At 33.5% G+C, this 20,412-nt stretch overlaps 1 protein-coding gene across 2 annotated transcripts in view; it reads right to left on the reverse strand.

Annotated features, from left to right (window-relative positions):
• EPHA3 (EPH receptor A3) overlaps positions 1-20,412 on the reverse strand; it is a 351,366-nt gene that overhangs the window by 43,111 nt on the left and 287,843 nt on the right. For both annotated transcript variants that reach the window (XM_047794345.1, XM_047794355.1), the window contains exons 10-13: positions 18,721-18,846; positions 13,580-13,765; positions 2,760-2,821; positions 157-366 (exon numbers count right to left, since the gene is read on the reverse strand). In XM_047794345.1, the coding sequence (XP_047650301.1) occupies positions 157-366; positions 2,760-2,821; positions 13,580-13,765; positions 18,721-18,846 (584 nt within the window). The remainder of the gene's footprint in view (positions 1-156; positions 367-2,759; positions 2,822-13,579; positions 13,766-18,720; positions 18,847-20,412) is intronic.

The raw sequence follows: 20,412 nt of genomic DNA on the forward strand, positions 1-20,412 counted from the left end.
TTTCCCAGTATAATTAACAATATTTTACACTTAAAGGATAAGTTCACTTGGGGGGAAATATAACTGACAAAGTGGGGATGTGATTTCTATTTATTTGCCAGTCAACCTAGTACAAAAGGTTAAACAAAGATAGAATTTTAAAAATGAGTTACTCACTCTTGTTGTGTAAGCAGCTTCTGGGTCATCTTCTAGAACTCGTGAAAGTCCAAAATCAGAAACCTTACACACCAAATTGCTGTTTATCAAGATGTTTCGAGCAGCAAGGTCTCGGTGAACATAACCCATGTCTGAGAGGTACTTCATGCCAGATGCTATTCCTCGAAGCATCCCTACCAGCTGGATGACTGTGAACTGGGCATCATGTTTCTGAGAAGTATTTCAGATGCACAATTAAGAGGTGCTGTTATTTCCTAAAGATGTATCTTGATTAAAATTTCACATAATGAATTGTAACATGACTGACTACATACATTCTAGTTCTAAGCACATCAGATTAACAAGATATGTGACTAAATGGATATAAGGGGAAAACCAAACAGTATAGTAGCTGCATTATCAAATACTTTGTAGCAAAAAGCAGCCTAATGATCTTTTAATTCCAGCTCAAAACTAAGACTTTTTTGGTCTTCAGATGACAAATTCCTCAAAAACTTTAAGGTAGATATGGGTAAATTGACCATATGTAAAAACAATGGATCCTGTGGCTATTTTAGGTTTTTATTTATTGGTTCGATTTAATGTTTATTCTTACTTCTTGTTTTCCAGACATTTCATCAATTGCTTCAAATAAGGGTGATGGTAAATCTTTAATTACATTATAGTCAAAAGTGTTTACTGAAAACGTATTCTTTTACCCAACCCTTAGTTATAGGTCCAAAAACTGAAAGTAATAGATAAAATCAAAAAGTCCTGGATTTAGAAAAGTTTCCAGTACATGGATTAAAGTAGAGACACCCAGTTTATACGACTGGTAGATGCATGCATAATTAAAATTTCACATATAACAATATCTACAAAAATAATTTTAAAGAAATATTTATTATGGTTTTAAATAATATTTATTATAATATTTTAGTTACTTGATTTGAAAAAGGTTTGCTTTAGAAATATGTTTGTGAAAATAATTGCTGCTAAAATTTTTATTTGGTCTGTGACATTAAAATAAATAATATAATTTCTTATTCATAGAAAACTAGAATTCTTCTCCATGATTATGAATTATAAGCTATATCTTATCTGTCTGTCTATCTATCCCTATCTATATATGCCAAAAGCTCCTTGAGGACAGGATCTATGTATTCATTTATTTTTTTATCATTGTTGATTGGCAGTGTCTTATATTTCATGAAACTTCTAAATTTCTTTGAATGTAATTTGTTGAAATTACTGAAATATAAATTTTCTAAATGTAGAAGTTTGAAATTTATATATAAATATATCTTATAAGTGTAGATATATATGCTATATGATAAACTATATATAAATATATTATATATATATATATATAATAAAATTATATCTCTGGATTGAGATTACTTTGGCAATCTAGCACATGCTTAGTTTCTGAGTGAACAGTACCATGTGAGAGAGATAAGGTCTTCTATCTTATAGTAGATGGAGGTTGTATTAAATAAAAGAAAGAATATTTATGTCTATGTCAATGTTATTTATATCTTACTTTAGAATTTTTAAATTTGTTTTTTAACTTATGTGAATCTTGTCAGAGAAAAAGGCTGAAGAAAACTGCACAAATTTATTTTTAAAATATAAACCATCAACATTTTGGATGCTGTGAGATAAGGATATAATTTATATATTTAGCTTATCATATCATAACATATATGCCTACATTTATAAGATATATTTACATATAAATTTCAAACTTTTACATTTAGAAAATTTATATTTCAGTAATTTCAACAAATTACATTCAAAGAAATTTAGAAGTTTTATGAAATATAAGATACTGCCAATCAACAATGATAAAAAAATAAATGAATACATAGATCCTGTCCTCAAGGAGCTTTTGGCATATATAGATAGGGATAGATAGACAGACAGATAAGATATAGCTTATAATTCATAATCATGGAGAAGAATTCTAGTTTTCTATGAATAAGAAATTATATTATTTATTTTAATGTCACAGACCAAATAAAAATTTTAGCAGCAATTATTTTCACAAACATATTTCTAAAGCAAACCTTTTTCAAATCAAGTAACTAAAATATTATAATAAATATTATTTAAAACCATAATAAATATTTCTTTAAAATTATTTTTGTAGATATTGTTATATGTGAAATTTTAATTATGCATGCATCTACCAGTCGTATAAACTGGGTGTCTCTACTTTAATCCATGTACTGGAAACTTTTCTAAATCCAGGACTTTTTGATTTTATCTATTACTTTCAGTTTTTGGACCTATAACTAAGGGTTGGGTAAAAGAATACGTTTTCAGTAAACACTTTTGACTATAATGTAATTAAAGATTTACCATCACCCTTATTTGAAGCAATTGATGAAATGTCTGGAAAACAAGAAGTAAGAATAAACATTAAATCGAACCAATAAATAAAAACCTTCCTCTTCCTCTTTATAGTCCCCAATAAATTAAGTTTTCAAAACTTTATCTAATTGCTTGGCACATGTTGAAGGTGGTATCTATCATTTTCAGCAATTTATTCTATAATTATTTATGTGTAAAGACAAACATAGGGTAGAGATATGTGAATGTGTGCAAAACTTTCCACTTACACGTAAGAAACTGTCCAAGGATCCATTCTCCATGTATTCTGTGACAATCATAACTGGTTTACCTAGATATATAGTAAAAATAAATGTATAACCAATAGTACAGTTTAACAAATGTCATACAATGAACATGTATAGTACATTTTGATACACCTAAAGAATTAAAAATGTACACGTTTTCTCTATCCCCCAAATTTTACAAAGTTTCAATGAAAAGCTAGCTTTCAACAGAAAATAAAAGTAAAATAAAAATGATGGAAGAAGATTGGCTTTAAGAACAAGGGTTTATAACCCAAGATATTTAAACTGGCTTATTTGGCATGGTTTTCCTTGAATACAAACCATGCTCCTTCCTTATTCTTTTTTTTTTTTGTCTTTTTGTTGTTGTTGTTGCTATTTCTTGGCCGCTCCCGCGGCATATGGAGGTTCCCAGGCTAGGGGTTGAATCGGAGCTGTAGCCACCGGCCTACGCCAGAGCCACAGCAACGCGGGATCCGAGCCGCATCTGCAACCTACACCACAGCTCACGGCAACACCGGATCGTTAACCCACTGAGCAAGGGCAGGGACCGAACCCGCAACCTCATTGTTCCTAGTCGGATTCGTTAACCACTGCGCCACAACAGGAACTCCGCTCCTTCTTTATTCTAATTGCATTTTAGCTGATCTACAAAATCAAGTATTTCTGTTGTCAAGCCCAATATAGAGTGAGGAATTCCACAATAATTTATATTTTCTCCAGATTTTTACAGAGCTACATGCTAGGTGTTTTATGCTAGCTTAGTCTGAAGGAAGTCAAAGTCCTTACCTTCATCTGTCCTACATGCTAACTGAAAAAAAACAATTAAGACTAATAACTTGGAGTTCCCATCATGGTTCAGCAGTTAACAAACCCAAATAGCATCCATGAGGAAGCAGGTTCGATCCCTAGGATCCCTAGCCTCATTTAGTGAGTTAAGGATCCAGCATAGCTGTGGCTCTGGCATAGGCTGGCGGCTATAGCTCCGACTCGACTCCTAGCCTGGGAACCTCCATATGCCACAGGAGCGGCCCAAAGAAATAGCAAAAAAGACAAAAAAAAAATTAAACGTTGGTAGTAACTTGTAAAAACCATTTTGGAAATATGTGGCCTTAAATACCATTAAATATTTTAACAAACATTTAAATGTATCTACAAAGTACTTAGCATGAGCATGATGCTGCTTTAATTATTTTATAGATGCTAACTTATGAATTATCATTATTTCCACTTTTTACAAGAAGAAACTGAGATATAGGGAGGGTAATTAACCTATATTACACATTTAATAGAGCCAAAGTGAATAAGTTATATTCACTTGCAACATGAGTATATTATGCTGTTACTTTTAAAAATGTACATTCAGGGAAACATTTATAATATGAAAAAGCATGTACACATAAGCAGGGCACAAAATTTTTTTCTTTTTTATGTGTTCTTTGTATATTCATGGTTTGTGTGCAGTTAGATGACAGAAAATAGCTTTCTTTTTTTTGTTTTTCCTTTCATAGGTGAAAACTCTTAATTGTTGTGAATTATAGTTTAGTATGGTTTGTGAAGGTTATACTTACAGCATTTAGTACTTTAATATATCCCAAGCTGTATTCTTATTTATTAAGAGGTGAGAAAATTAATTAAATTCTATAAAGTATCTCAGAATTTCACATACGTAAAGATCAACCATCAATTTTTGGTTCATTAAGACTTTGATTTAAATATATACTTTGGGTAATATATCAAACATATGTCTGAAAAGTTGTTTTAGCCAAAACTTGAGCCTCCAGACTTGCTTCCTCAAAATTTTAACTAAGCTTTGATTTGACACTATTCAGAACAAAAAGGAAGATTCAACATTTCCTTGGAAACTTCTATCTCTCCTGAACTGGTAAACCAAATGCCTAAGGACTGGTCCCAGAGAACTAATCCAAAATGGAATTAATGGAGTTCCCGTCGTGGCGCAGTGGTTAAAGAATCCGACTAGGAACCATGAGGTTGCGGGTTCGGTCCCTGCCCTTGCTCAGTCGGTTAAGGATCCGGCGTTGCCGTGAGCTGTGGTGCAGGTTGCAGATGCGGCTCGGATCCTGCGTTGCTGTGGCTCTGGTGTAGGCCGGTGGCTACAGCTCCCATTCGACCCCTAGCCTGGGAACCTCCATATGCCGCGGGAGCTGCCCAAAGAAATAGAAAAAAGACAAAAAAAAAAAAGGAATTAATGAACAAACAAATGAATGAAATTCTGAATATGTATGTTTTTCATAAATTACTATGTTTCTGTTTCTTCCTTAATACATTACTTGCAAGAATAATATGCTAATGAAACTAAATGCAGCCCTTGAATGTAGTCACAGATGCATTGCTTCATACAGCCAACTCTCAACAACAGTGACCAGTTACCGTGTTTGTATACTACCCAGACCTTTGCTTATCACTCTTTTCCTTCTGGCTCCCAGCCTTATGGCCATTTCATTTCTTGTTAGCATGTCTAGTAAAATGTTTGGCAGAAATAAAAGTAGCTGAAAAATCAAACCAGTCAATTAAGCCAGAGCCCCATGACCATTCAGAAATCAGATCAGGCTGTATTTAGCTCTATAATTTAGGTATTTGTAAACACATCAGTTAAGATGGGCAAGTTTGAAAATGTGTTTTGCATTAAGTTCAAAGATTCAGCAAACCCAAATGTAGAGACAAAGAGTAAAGGGAATCACAAATATTCTACCTTGGAAAGCACTATCTTCACTTACTTTTCCTTCTGATTTAGATTATGGTAAACAAGGTTAAAGGAAAAGAGACTCTAATAGTGATGAGAACTTCTTCTAACATGTATTGAATGTATTTGGAAATTATTTTTAAAATACCAGCTTATCTGCACATAATGCAATGTATTTCTATCAAAGTTTGCATGGTCTTTCATGTGTATTTTGATTTAGAAATGACATTATAAGCTTCAACATTCACTGCCCTATATCATTCACTGCCCTCAGAGATCTTTAAGTACACCTGAATATACTTAGTACAGTCAATGAAATTACTGTTGTTTGGCTGAAATGAAACTCCATCAAAACTCAGCAAAAACAAAATGTGCAGTGGAATTTTGCTTTTGTTCTTAAGTTGATTTATGAGTATAGATAAAATCATGATCCTTCACTAGAAAAGGGTTAAGGGAAGCACATCATTCCCTTACAATCAGTTCATTTCCCCAACAGCTCAGAGATATTACTAATCATTTTGCTTACTGACAGAAGAAACATGATTCAAAATGTCTAAGAATTCCAGGTTCAGTACTATCTGTTTCACCACCTTCTTAATCACATTTTGTACCAAAAGAAAAAGAGTAGGATAATGTGATAAAAATATAGCCATAAATTTTTATTGCAATTAATAAATAAATGTTGGTCTTAAATTATTTTCATTCAATCATAAAAAATGTGTATCAATAATTTAATGTTACAAATTATTGAAACAATTCATTTCCAAAGGAAGTGATATTAACTCCTGTTAACAGTAACTGTGTCTTATACACTCTGTCTCATTTGCAAGATTTATACATACTCTCAGTATATGAATGTGATTTACAAAATCAAAATCTTTGACCTTAGCAGTCAGTACTCATTATTAGTATCATGTAATCAGAATCAGGGTGGAAGTAAAAAGCATAAACAGGAGAAGGAAAATTGAAGAAAATTGACAAAATATGCCTCACTATTCTCAGGAAATAAGTTTGGATCACCTTTGATTAGAAAGAAACTGTTTTGGTTATAGATTTCCATGTACTCTAACTGATGGGTAGCAATATTATAATGAAGTGAATTAGAGTATTTTTCTGCAGGTTTCCCATTGAATCATATAAAACTAAAGGACAATCTGTTCTAAATTCCATTTTAATCAAGGCATTATTTGTATTAAGAATGATTCCTCTTATATCCACTAGTCTATGAGTTAACAAGGGCAGGAGCCAACCCTGTTTTGTCCCTGGTTCTAAATCCAGTACCAGAGTGCCAGTGAGAATTGATCATACCACATCTATTATTTCAGTCTGGCTAAGGATAGTCTCTTACTTCAAAATCAGACTAAGAAATACTTTCTCCAACTCTTCCTTAAACAATATACTCTATTAATCTTACAACATCAACTACTTTACATTCAGATGAATTTAAAATTTTTAAATTTATTTATGCCTAATTTGAAATAAAATTTAATACTTTATTTATTTATTTATTTATTTATTTATTTATTTATTTATTTTAGGGCTGCACGTGTGGCATATAGAGGTTCCCAGGTGAGGGGTCGAATCAGAGCTAAGCTGCCAGCTTATGCCACCGGCACAGCAATGCTGGATTTGAGCCGCGTCTGTGACCTATACCACAGGTCATGGCAATGCTGGATCTTAAACCCACTGAGCAGGGCCAGGGATGGAACCCACATCCACATGGATACTAGTCAGGTTCTTAATCCAGAGGCCCACAATGGAAACTTCAATTTACTTAAGACAGGAACAATATTTCTACTATCCCTTATTCCATTTGAGATGATTTGTGTAAGTGAAATAACAATTAATGAAAATAATACTCTAAATGTGCTGTTTGATTTTATAAGGAGAGCCTAGCTTCTTTCTTTCTCAAACTTCCTACAATTGCACTTATTTTCTTGTCTAATTTCAAGAATTAAGACATTAGATCTAATGATAAACTGAAATGATCACAGCAGACTTGTTGTTTCTACTTTAAAAGAAATGCTTTCATGGTTTCACTCCAGAATATATATTTGTAGGCTTGTTTGTTTTGTTTTGGGGGTGTTTATATCCATTTATTAGGCATACACATTGTCTATGAATGATGTGTTAAGAAAAAAAAAATTTAATTAAAATGTTTATTTTTTGCATCTATTAACTTTTTCTTTTTGATTTATTAAGTTTGTGAATTTCTTGAATGATTAAATATTGAACTGCTTAGAATACACTAAACTTGGGTGTGATACAGTATCTTCCTAAAATACATTTCTAGTTATGGTTTCATAATTATTCCAGTGTTATTTGAGTTTCTGTTTATGTGTTACACTAATGTCTTATTTTCCTTTCTGATAATCTTGTACATTTTGATATTAAGATACATCGTATGTTAGGGCTGTTTCTTTTTCTCCCTTTCTTCAAGAGTTTGTATAAGACAAGAATTACTCAGATAGTTATGAAACAAGTGTATAATTGTATTTCTTCTTCCTTTAGGAGAGTTATTGTAGATTTAAATTAGCAATCTGTTAAAAGACAATCTTCAGACACGTACAACTCATGCTGTAACACATTTTGTAACTGAACTGAATCTTTCAAAAATATCAAAACCTTTCCTATCTAAATGATTTGGGGAAACACACAGTAACACATTCTTCTGTAATTCATCCGTGACAATTTAACAAAGAGACATAGGTGGACAATGTTGAGGAAATAAGGAAAGTTTCCTGCCTAATTTTTTTTTCTCTAATATATTGATGAGAGATATTACTAGTTTGGTTGATAATGGGGACTTAGAGATATTTTCAACTTACCAAATTAGTCTTGGATACATAACTTGTTTCAGAGTTTTTAAAATTTATCATATATCATCCTTCAAATTAGTAATGAAATATGTGTGTGTGTATAACATATATATTGTCTATGAAAAATATGACATGGAGTGTAGAACCCTTGGGACAAGTGCCAAAGAAAAATTTTAGAGAGAGGCACACAAGAAATAGAAATAATTTGGCACTGTCACTAAAGAATGATGTCTTATTTCAGTAACATTTCCCTATCATATGTGCAGACATTGCAAACGATTAAGTTTTTGGTGTACAGGGGACACTCACACCAAAATAGAAATGTTTTCAGTATGAGAAATCCTCTTAATGTTCTGCCCATGACTTTCATCAATAATACAAAGTTACAGTTAAGTAACATTTTTTAAAATTTTTACAAAATAACCCATTCCTAAACAACAAAGAGCACATCAATCCCATATAATTCCTTCTATTTTACTAGGTGAAAAATGACCAATGGAAAGTCTTCTTGGATGAAGTCTGAATGTCTTTTGACTAATGGTGTGATGGCAGAAATATCAAACATTTGCTAAAACCAAGTACCATCTTTTTGAACTTCAACTAAAATTGATAACACATGTTAGTGCCAAGTTCAGAGCAGGATTGTGCCCCTAGCCTTCTGCTACTTTGAAGATCAGAGACTCTCTCACCTTCTCTTATTTAAGATCATCAGGCTCAAAACCATTAAAATTGTTTATGGCTCAATTGAAATAAATGAAAATATAATGATTGAATAAAGGGTTTTCTCTATCTTAAAAATGATACATTATAATAGACTTAGTGTTTCAGAGCACATAGTTCATAGCAATAATAAAAAAAAACTATCTTTGAGCAAAAAAAAAAAAATTGTTTTCAAGTCTTCCGCACTCAATTAACTGGTAAAATTTTCTTAAACTCAAGCAGAAATAGTACTTTAGCTTTGCATAGTCCTATTCCACCTACCAATATATTCCTATGGAATCTTATTTGCTCTTAAAAGGATCTGGGAATAATAAAATAGAACTGCTAATTCCAAGTCACAAGTGAAGAGAGTAATCTCTAGAAGTGGTTTGATTTGTTAGATGTCCCACAACTAGCAAAGTTGAGTCAGAACCTGAACTCTGAACCTCTGATTCTTTTTTTAATCATTTATTTATATATATATATATATTTTTTTTTTCCTACTGTACAGCATGGTGACCCAATTACACATACACCTATACATTCTTTTTTCTCACATTGCATGTTTCATCATAATTGACTAGACAGAGTTCCCAGTGCTACACTGCTGGATCCCATTGCTAATCTATCCCGAAGGCAACATTCTGCATCTATTTATCCCAATCCCTCCCAGTCTCTCCCCTTCCCCCTTGGCAACCAGGAGTCTATTCTCCAAGTCCATGATTTTCTTTTCTGTGGAAAAGTTCCTTTGTGCCATATATTAGATTCCAGATATAAATGGTATCATATGGTATTTGTCTTTCTGGGCCTAATCTCTAAAATATACAAACTTACATAACTCAAACCAGCAAAAAAGCCGACAACCCAATTGAAAGATGGGCAAAGGACCTGAATAGACATTTTTCCAAGGAAGATATACAGATGGCCAACAAGTACTTGAAACAATGCTCAACATCACTGATTATTAGAGAAGTGCAAATCAAAACCACCATGAACCTCTGATTCCTAATCCAGATACCAATATGCATTTTCTTCCTTAAATAGTTTGTTCATTAAATTATAAGCTCTGTTTCTCACAACTCTAAGTTGTATGCATGCATGTGGGTCTGTGTATGTGTGTCTGAACTTTGCAGGTAGATTATTTTAGCAGTCATATAGCCTCAGGAAACAAAGATAATAAGAGAAGTGGAGTAAGTAACTTCTTTTGGTGACAGTATTGCCTGCTTACATGTTAAATGCAAAATACTAACTTTATTCTAAGGCATTTCTATTTCCTCTCAGATATACAGGGTGCTAGACTTAGAGATTTTAAATATGCCACTAAAAGAGTTCAAAATCTAATTCTAGGTCTGCTCCTCTATTATGTTTGCACTGTATGAGATGACTGGGATTTATACAGTCAGATTTGGCAGTCTCTTACATGCTTATTTGACTAGGGAGAGATATCAAATTTAGAACTTTGACTCTAAGAATAAGGCAGTTGTAATTCATATTAGAACGTTAGAGACTCAAACTTGAATAAGATGTTTAATGTATAATACCTGCAACTTTCAAAGGTTATTTTTAACACATTTTACCCTGCATTTTGGTCTTGGGTTTGTTTTACAGATTTCTTTGTCAAATGATCATAATTCATATTTGATTATTCCAGTTTTATATCTAAGGAAAATCTGCCACAATAATGATGGTTTAATTTTATTTTATTTAAATGAATTTATAGAAAACAGCTAGCAAAATAAAACAAGTTTTTTTTAAAACACTGGAAACAGAAAAAATCAACACAAGTTTTATAAAATATAGGAGACCATCAGTAAACCTCAATCTAAACAGCTATTTAGTTTGATAGTCACTTATGTCTTATTTATTCTTATTTGTGGGTGTTGGAGAAGTTAGGTGCTAATTCTACCCAGGCTAAAGTGCATTTTCTCCATCACTCCCTGAGTGAAGCTACTACCAGTTACACAACTGCACTTTGAAACATGCATTCAGTTTAATGAACCGACATTGAAGACATATTGGTAGAAGGCACTGTTATTTTATTCATACATTCATTCAATCAATCAATACACCCATGGATCAATCTTTTATTCATTAATGTTGGTAAATGAACTCCCTACCTTGATCCAGGTTCTATTTAGTCACTGATTATCAAACAGCATGGTTTCTTGCCTTTATGAGAGTTTACATTTTGTCTTAGGTGTTAAGGCTTATTAATTACCTCCAGAAAATTTTATAGCTTGATGGATAATCAAATTATTAGGGAGAAAAAAATATCAAGATATAAAAGAATAAGTAGAATACAAGAATAAAAAAAAAAAAAACACATTTCGTCCAAGGCCAAGAACAGAGGTGAAAGTAACATACTGAATTCCCAATGCCAGCTTTAGAACTTTCTACTTGTTAAGAGACTTATACTTCATCTACCATTATTGTTTGCTCAAATGTAAAATTATCATATCTAATCCACAGCATAATCATAAGTATAAGCAAAATTTGTAAAACAATGTTTGGCATATAACAACTCAAAAAGGAGAACTTTTGAAAATTTAGAATTAAAGGAAGAATGGGTACATAAGTACAAATGAGTTTCCTTTCCCAATGGGGCGCAAGATCTGAAGGACAACCACTTGGTAAGAATGATATGGAGTAAAATAAATGGTTAATTGACTTTTAAAACCTCTGTGAAAAATGATTTTATAATTCTAAGGATATTAGGTAGGATAGTCTATAGATATGGTCTTGCCCTAAAGGAACAAATATACCATAGATTTTTTCCAATCCTTAGTACTACTAAGTATTGTGGGGTTTTTTGGTTTTGTTTTTCAGTTTTTTTGTTTGTTTGTTTCAGTTTTTCTTTTTATGGCCATACCTGTGGCATACTGAAGTTCCCAGGCTAGGTGTCAAATTCCAGCTGCAGCTTATACCACAGCCACAGAAACTCAGGATCCGAGTTGTATATGCCACCCACACCACAGCTCACTGGCTACGCTGGATCCTCAACCCACCGAGTGAAGCCAGGGATCAAACCCACATCCTCATGGGATACTAACGGGGTTCATAACCTGCTGAACCACAATGGGAACTCCCTACTAAATGTTTTTATCATTAATTTAAAAAAATTAAACAGACATTTTTCATCAGAAAATATTTTACTGTTACTACTAATGTGGCCTAATTTTTAGGAGTATAGAGGGAAAATACGGTTCTTTGAAGACAAAGTGGACTTACAGTTTTTTATAGTTAAGTTCTACATTGTCAAGTTCTTAACCTCACTTATTATATTAAACAACTCCAAAGGAAATCAAAGTGTATTTCAATTATACCATGCTCTTGTGAGTAAGGAATTGTCTTTTTAGTCACACTAAAATGAGAATAGGTATTAGCACCATTTGGAAAGTGTTCCATGTAACATTAAAGAAAAATATCATTGTGAAAAATATAATGTGTAATGTCTGTTGGTAACCATAGAATATGTAAATGCAGTGCCAGTGAAATATCCCCTAAAGGATGCCAAATTCTCTGCCATATGCTGTCTTTCACTCTAAGAGGTTTGCTGCCAATTTAGCTTATTCTTCATCCTGTGCTCCAAACTTTTGAGAAAAAAAAAAAAAATCTCAGAGCATTCTCAAGAGGTTTTCATTGGGATTGGAGCCAAAAATCACATATCTGCCTTTTGAGCCTGACTGGAGAAACCATCTTGGAAATAAGTTTAGGTCTCTATCAGGCTGTGAGCCAGAGCTTCCCCAGAGCAGTGAAGAATCCATCTGGGACTGTAGATCAGCATTATTGGAAATCCACAGAGAGCTGAGACAAGGGATAGGGTCTAATGTGATCCAAATCTTTACAGCTCAGAAGCACTCCCAAAAGTCCCATAATTCTCCTAAAGCCAAAGGGGGTAAAGATTTGGAAGCTTAAATGAAACCGGTGAACAATAAAAGAAAAGGCAGCTAGCTGGGAGTTCCCAGAAATTTCTGTCAAAACTGAATTGTTGTTTTTCCTTGCTACTCTATGTAACAGAAAATTCTACACAACACTTAACCTTTTTTTTTTTTTTTTTGGTCTTTTGAGGGCCGCACTTGTGGCATATGGAGGTGCCCAGGCTAGGGGTTGAATCTAAGGTGTAGCTGCCTGCCTACGCAACAACCACAGAAATGCCAGATCCGAGCCGTGTCTGCAACCTACACCACAGCTCACGGCAACGTGGGATCCCTAACCCATTGAGCAAGGCCAGGGATCAAACCAGCGTCCTCATGGATTCCAGTAAGGTTTGTTAACCACTGAGCCACGACGGAAACTCCAATTTAACTAATTTTTTTAATCAGCATGTCTTAATACAGTCTAATGTTTAACTTCTAAATTTTTTAAGTCTTTGAAGATCTAGAACAGTACTGTCAATATAATGTTATTTAAATATTTTTGATCTCTTATCAAAGAAATACATGTTAAAATGTCTTTTTTTGGGGGGTGGGGTGGGCCTCAGGACTAACAGGTACCTATGAAAAAAAGACCAAAATTCTTAAATTATTGACTTTAGGTTTATACAACTTCTGCTTAACATACACAGAATCAGTCTTGCGACTTACTTTTAGTAACAACTCCCTCCAGTCGAATGATATTGGGATGGTCAAATTGCCCCATAATGCTTGCTTCTCCTAAGAAGTCTCTCCTCTGCTTTTCTGTGTAGCCCACTTTCAGGGTCTTGATAGCCACTGAAATCTCTTTTTTTGAAGGAAGTTTTAAGCGACCACTGCAGACCTCTCCAAATTCACCTGTTAGAATGCAGAAAAACAAAACAATAAGAAAAGGTAAGGTATTACATTATAAAAAATAAATCATCAATAGAGACAAACTTTTCTCTCAATAGTTCCATTCAATAATAGTAATATTTGCAGCTAGGGTGTTATTTAGAATTTAGGGTGTTATTTAGAAGTTGAAATCAGAGCTGCAGCTGCCAAGCTATGCCACAGCACAAGCAACACCAGATCCCGGCTGCAAGTGTGAACTATGCGGCATCTTGCAGCAACACTGGACCCTTAATGCACTGAGTGAGGCCAAGGATCAAACCCGTATCTTCAAGGCGACTATGTCAGGTCCCTAACCCTCTGAGCCACAACGGGAACACCTCAGTGATCTTTTTTACATCAAAAGAAGAATATGTCAGAGTTCCCTTCGTGGCTCAGAGGAAACAAATCTAACTAGCATCCATGAGGACACAGATTCAATTCCTGGACTTGCTCATTGGGTTAAGACTCCGGCATTGCCCTGAACTGTGGTGGATGTCACAAATGTGGCTCGGATCCCACGTTGCCGTGGCTATGACGTAGGCCAGCAGCTAGAGCTCCAATTTGACCCCTAGCCTGGAAACCTACATATGGCACAGGTGCAGCCCTAAAAAGACCAAAAAAAAAAAAAAAAAAGAATATACCATTATATATGTGTGAGCATTAGGAGGAGAAGTTATGATGCAAAGTAAATCATAATTAGAATCCATAAGCAAGAGTTATGGTTTCTTTCTTTATGCATGGTTATCAGAACATCTCCAGAGAACTCCACTTTGTGTAAACATTAAGTTTGGATAAAACATAAGGAGGCATCCATAATGAATTTTCATTTTCTGAAAAAAGTTCTTCCATTATCATGAGTCAATATGGTGTAATGGATCATGTTTTAAATTTGGATGTCATGACCGTTTATTCTTAAGTGACAAATCACTTGCCAGTTTACAAGGCAGACAGTACAGAACTATGAGACAGAGCATGGATTCTGGAGCTGGACTGTCTAGGGTCTAATTCTGCCTCTGTCATTCATTCTTTGTGTGATTTTGAGTGACTTTCTTAACCTCTCTTTTATCTTTGTCCCCTTATCTCTTACATAGGGACACCAATTATGTATATTACATAAGATTTTGTGTGTGTGTGCAGTTAAAGAAATTAATGTTTGTAAAGCATGTACAATAGTGCCAGATACACAGTAATTGACACGTAAGTATTAGTCACTATTTCCTCTCTGAGTTCAGACGAACCTTCAGAAGGATAAATTATTTATCTAATTCTTAAGATTTAGATCAAATTGAAGAATAAATATAAAAGTGCTTCTTAAAATGTCAAATTCTATATTAATGTAAAAAGAGATGGTGGTGATGACAAGGTTAATGTCATATTGGACTAGTATTTGTGAAGATAAGCATGTTGTGAAAGTACCTTTCTAGGGAGATCAAGGGGAAGAGTTTGAATTTCAAGTAAACCAATTAATGTTTTTTCCTTTGTTCTCAGTGGGATAGCTGGATAAATGAACATGTTGTCTACCTTCTAAGTTCAGAAAATGGTGTTTCAATAAAGCTAGTGTTTAAAAATCACAACATTTAGAAATGCAATTATTTTACTCAATAAATACTAGAAATGGTCCACATACTTTATACAAGACATAGAAATGTCAAATAATTCAATTCTCTTTATAACTCCTCTTAAAGGAACAGAGTTGGAAAAATTAACAAAGACTAGGCAAACACAGTGCCTGATCTCCCCATCAAGCACGATCTTAGTCAATTAACTTTGTGCCTATAAGAAAGAAAATTTAGGTCCTGTCATTTCTAAATACAAGCACAGCTACAAGAAGATCGTTTGAGAAGACATACTTGATTTTTTAAAATTCATTAAATGCAGCAGCTTTTATTTGCCCTTTGAAATAAAGTATGCTTTTAGGAGAATAGGAGCACTGTATTTCAGTACACTGAGTTAAAGTACACAATGCACAATTGCTCAAAATATAATTTCTTACTCACATTAATTTCATTTAAACCAAAGGAAAACATGTACTTGTGTTTAAGTAGAATGACCCTCTGCTTTAGCCTCAAAGCCCATTCTCCTTCCACTGTTTTAATAAGAGAAGAATAATAAAAATACATATTGAACAAAGCTGTTGTGTATGCTAAGCACTATGTATGAATTATCTCAAGTAATCCTCAAAAAAAATCTTAGAAGCAGCTATTGTGATCATTAGGGTTTAGCCTAGTCTTTGAAATTGGAAAAATACAAGATTCAAATTTTGATTTCCTAATTAGTAACTGTGACCATGGCCCTTTCAAATTTTATGAGGAAAATCCATAACATTTCATGAGGAATTTTATTTCCCCGTCTGGAGAAATGGAGAGAATAATACCAACTTAAAAGGCTAATAAAATTAAATACCATGTGAATGTCTAGCACAGAATAGGGAATTAATTATTATTATTATTTGGACATTATTTTTAAAAAATTAGAAAGGATATAGGAATTGAGTAAGAGTATAAATGAAAGAAGGGTGGATTGTTACTGAAGTTATTGGACTGTAACTGAAGTTGTAGAAATGGATACATATAGGTTCATTATACTATTATGCAAGCTCATCTATTTTTGTATGTATTTCAAATTTTACAAAATAAAATGTTAAAAATTTGATATCTTTCAAAATCTTGATTTCATATTCTATCTTGGTAATGACAAGTCATTTAAAGGCTAATGAAGATGGACTAGAACTGGGTGTATATATAAGATTGAAATCTTCCAGGAGAAGCATCACCAACCTTGAAGATAAATACATTTGCAAACAAAATAGGCAGAGTTTTATAGCCTTTAGTGTGGCAAATGAGAACACTGGCTGCAAAACCCTGAAAATGGGGCATATATCTAATTTTCTACAAATATGTTTGAAGATAGAAAGGAAAAAGAGAATTTGTCCTAATATTTAATGAGCATCAGGGGTTGTTAAGTGATTCAGTACAGATGGCCTTTTCCTTTATCTCATTGATCAGATGTCATTTTTAATGAGGATGTTTCATTTCACACCACTAGTTCTAGATATCTGGCTTTGTCAGTAACGTCTGTATATATAAACTTCTACTAATGCAGAGGGCCCTAGATTTCAAAGTCATAATATGTGTGTCTGGCCTTTTGGACCTTGGCCGACTGTAAGTGGGTTTTCTTCTTCTCATTACATTCTCCAGTTGAGTGTAAAGTCCTAGGCTGCATATGCTACTGCAGCTTCCATGCTGGAGAACACTGCACTCTTGTGGGGCAACATTAAAACCTGCATGACTAATACCCTCTGCAGCATTGAGCAGTTGGCCAAGCAGAACTATACAACTGAAAGAGAGTGATCGATATATACATCTGGATTTATTTTAGTTGAACTAACATAGATGTACAGTGAATGTGTATATTCTTAAATCTTAGATTGTAAAAAGAGAGGTACATGTACTACTTTCCTTTATGAATTGCCTGTGTCATACTTTCCTATTACCTGCATGTGTGAGTTTGAAGAGGCAACAACATTAAGAAAATTAGAAGAGAACATTTAGTAAACTATCATTTTATTTAGATAATATATGAATTACTCAGATTATCCTGCTTGAATAGTAAATACTACTTGAGTTCTAAATAATGCTTTGGCACATAGAAAAAGAAACAGAGAAAATTACATGCACATTTGTGTAAAAAGCATCTGTCATTTACATAGCACTTGCAGAAAGTGTAATCTGATGTGGTACGCATAATTCAAAGAGTTCATTTTTCAGTCTTTCACTCTATTTTCCACATTGACATAACTAGTTTGTGTTTGTTTTTAGAATAATATTGAAGAATGGGATGATTGTGTAAAATTATTGTACAGTATTGTTTATTTTTACTTTTGAGTAGTAGTTTTATTTAAATGAATACTGCAAATGCTAAGAATATCCACATGCTTATGTATAATTGTATAAAATACTTTTTCATATTTATAATTTTTTAAAATATGCAATGTTATTAATAACCACTGCATAGGTATATGTTAATGAATTTATGATTGAGCAAATTAATAATTAGAACAAAAATATGTCTATATGAAAAAAAGTTTTAGCACAAATAATTTAAGACTATATAAAGTTACAGACAAGTATGGAGCACTTCATGTCATTTAAACTATCCCCTCAAAATACTTGTGATGGAATTCATATAAAACATGTCATTTAAATTTTTTTTTCATTTCTTTTTTTTTTTTTTGGTCTTTTTGCTATTTCTTTGGGCCGCTTCCGCGGCATATGGAGGTTCCCAGGCTAGGGGTCGAATCGGAGCTGTAGCCACCGGCCTACGCCAGAGCCACAGCAACGCGGGATCCGAGCCGCGTCTGCAACCTACACCACAGCTCACGGCAACGCCGGATCGTTAACCCACTGAGCAAGGGCAGGGACCGAACCCGAAACCTCATGGTTCCTAGTCGGATTCGTTAACCACTGCGCCACGACGGGAACTCCCATCATTTAAAATTTTATGGTGTTGTTTATTTTTTTAATTCTTAAGATTCTAAAATTACTTTTTTCTACAATTTAAAATTTTCACTTTGTGGGCTAATTTAAAGTAAGACATACTTTCATCTTGTTATCCCCATTTAGCCAAATAGACTTTGTGACACATGATCAGCATAGCCATGGGAAGATTGAGCTGCTACAGCTGCTGCCTCTGAAATTCAATAAATAAAAAGCTGGCTATGGTCTGTGAGTCCATAAGTCTGGCACCTTTGAAATCATTACATTCCATTAAATACTCCTTTATTTATTTACTGCCTGCCTTTCATCATGAAATCAGAAAATGTCCCTTTTTATAGCAATATACCTAGACCTGAGAACCTGAGCCAGCCATCTCAGGCAGCATATTTATTCAGAGTTGTAATTAACATACTAGGTCGGCAGTGGCATTATAATGGTGGTTACCTGCTCCAACAACTTTATCAATGGATATGTTGGTGGCATCCAATTCCTTAGCAAACTCATGAACTGCTTGGGTAGGGTCTTCATATGTGTGTGGATCAACATAAGTCCTAAGACCTGGAAGTTTTACTGTTTAAGGAAAGGAAGAAAGACATTATTGTAGCTAGATTTACAAAAGCTGTACTAAACAAATTTTGTGATAACTTACTGGTTAAAAAAAAATTTCCATGACATTAAACTGCATCAACCTTCAGTTTATTCACAGAAATTGGCAGACAAAGAGGTTGGATTCTAAGAGTTGAATGATTTAAGGAAAGAAGTTCTCCATAATGAGCCAAAGAGGTACCACAATGAACTTTCTCGGCAAAAACACTAGAAGGAAAATGAATATTTGAGGAGGGGAATCTTTTTTTTCTCTTTTTTTTAAATGATTTTTATTTTTTCCACCATATTACCCAGAAATCCCACTCCTGGGAATATATCTGGACAAAACTTTCCTTGAGAAAGATACATGCACCCATACTTTCATGGCAGCACTATTCACAATAGCGGAGACATTGAAACAACCTAAACATACATCGACAGATGAATGGATTAAGAAGATGTGGTATACATACACAATGGAATACTACTCAGCCACAAAAAAAGAACAAAATAATGCCATTTGCAGCAACATGGATAGAACTAGAGACTCTCATACTAAATGAAATAAATCAGAAAGAGAAAGACAAATACCATATGATATCACATATTTGGAATCTAATACACGGCACAAATGAACCTTTCCACAGAAAAGAAATGCATGGACTTGGAGAACAGACTTGTGGTTGCCAAGGGGGAGGGGGAGGGAGTGGGATGGACTGGGAGTCTGGGGTTAATAGATGCAAACTATTGCATTGAAGTGGATAAGCAAAGAGGGGAATCTTGAGAGAAAAATGGTTCAGAATTGGGTAGGCACAGTAATTACTATCAGTAGCAGCAGAGAGTGAATGCTGTCACACTATGACTCATTTATGATTCTACAAACAGTGCAGTAACCAAATATCTATTATAGTACATCCTCTGACAATAAATTAAAGTTTGTGAAATACTTTCATAAGGTGGGATAGCTGCTGTAATTATAGGTAAATTAATTAGAATATAAAAGGGCATGTCTTTTTCTGACACTGCTTTTCTGAAAGTGCTTTTTATTGACAGTCACAATAAAAACTCCTCACTGCAATTACAGACCTACCTTAAGCTATGAGCGTATGTATATATAATATAGGTGTTGTATGTATGTACTAATCTAGTACCAATTAACTGAAATCTTATTTGGTCACTTTTCAACATAGTTAAAGGCAATATAAGTATTCTCTGTAAGTTTAATAATGCTCCTAAGGAGCTACATTCCAAACATAAGTCACATTCATAGCTTATTATATATATATAACTTTCTTCACAGTGTACTTATTTAATTATTTTGAAGATGAAATTTTTTTCATGCTGTTTTGTAAATAAAATAGCACAGATAAAATTATAGGAAAATCATTTTGAATTTGATTTAACATTAATGACATACCTATCATTTGGAAAAAAAAATGATTCATGTTAGAAACACCTGGAATGTTCAAGAAACTTTCTCTGAAAGAAAACTAAAATTTTAAAGAGGGAACCTAAAATCTATTTAAATTACATAAACATGCTCTAACATTA

The sequence above is a fragment of the Phacochoerus africanus genome, chromosome 1 (genome assembly GCF_016906955.1).
Source record: "Phacochoerus africanus isolate WHEZ1 chromosome 1, ROS_Pafr_v1, whole genome shotgun sequence".
Classification (NCBI taxonomy): domain Eukaryota; kingdom Metazoa; phylum Chordata; class Mammalia; order Artiodactyla; family Suidae; genus Phacochoerus; species Phacochoerus africanus.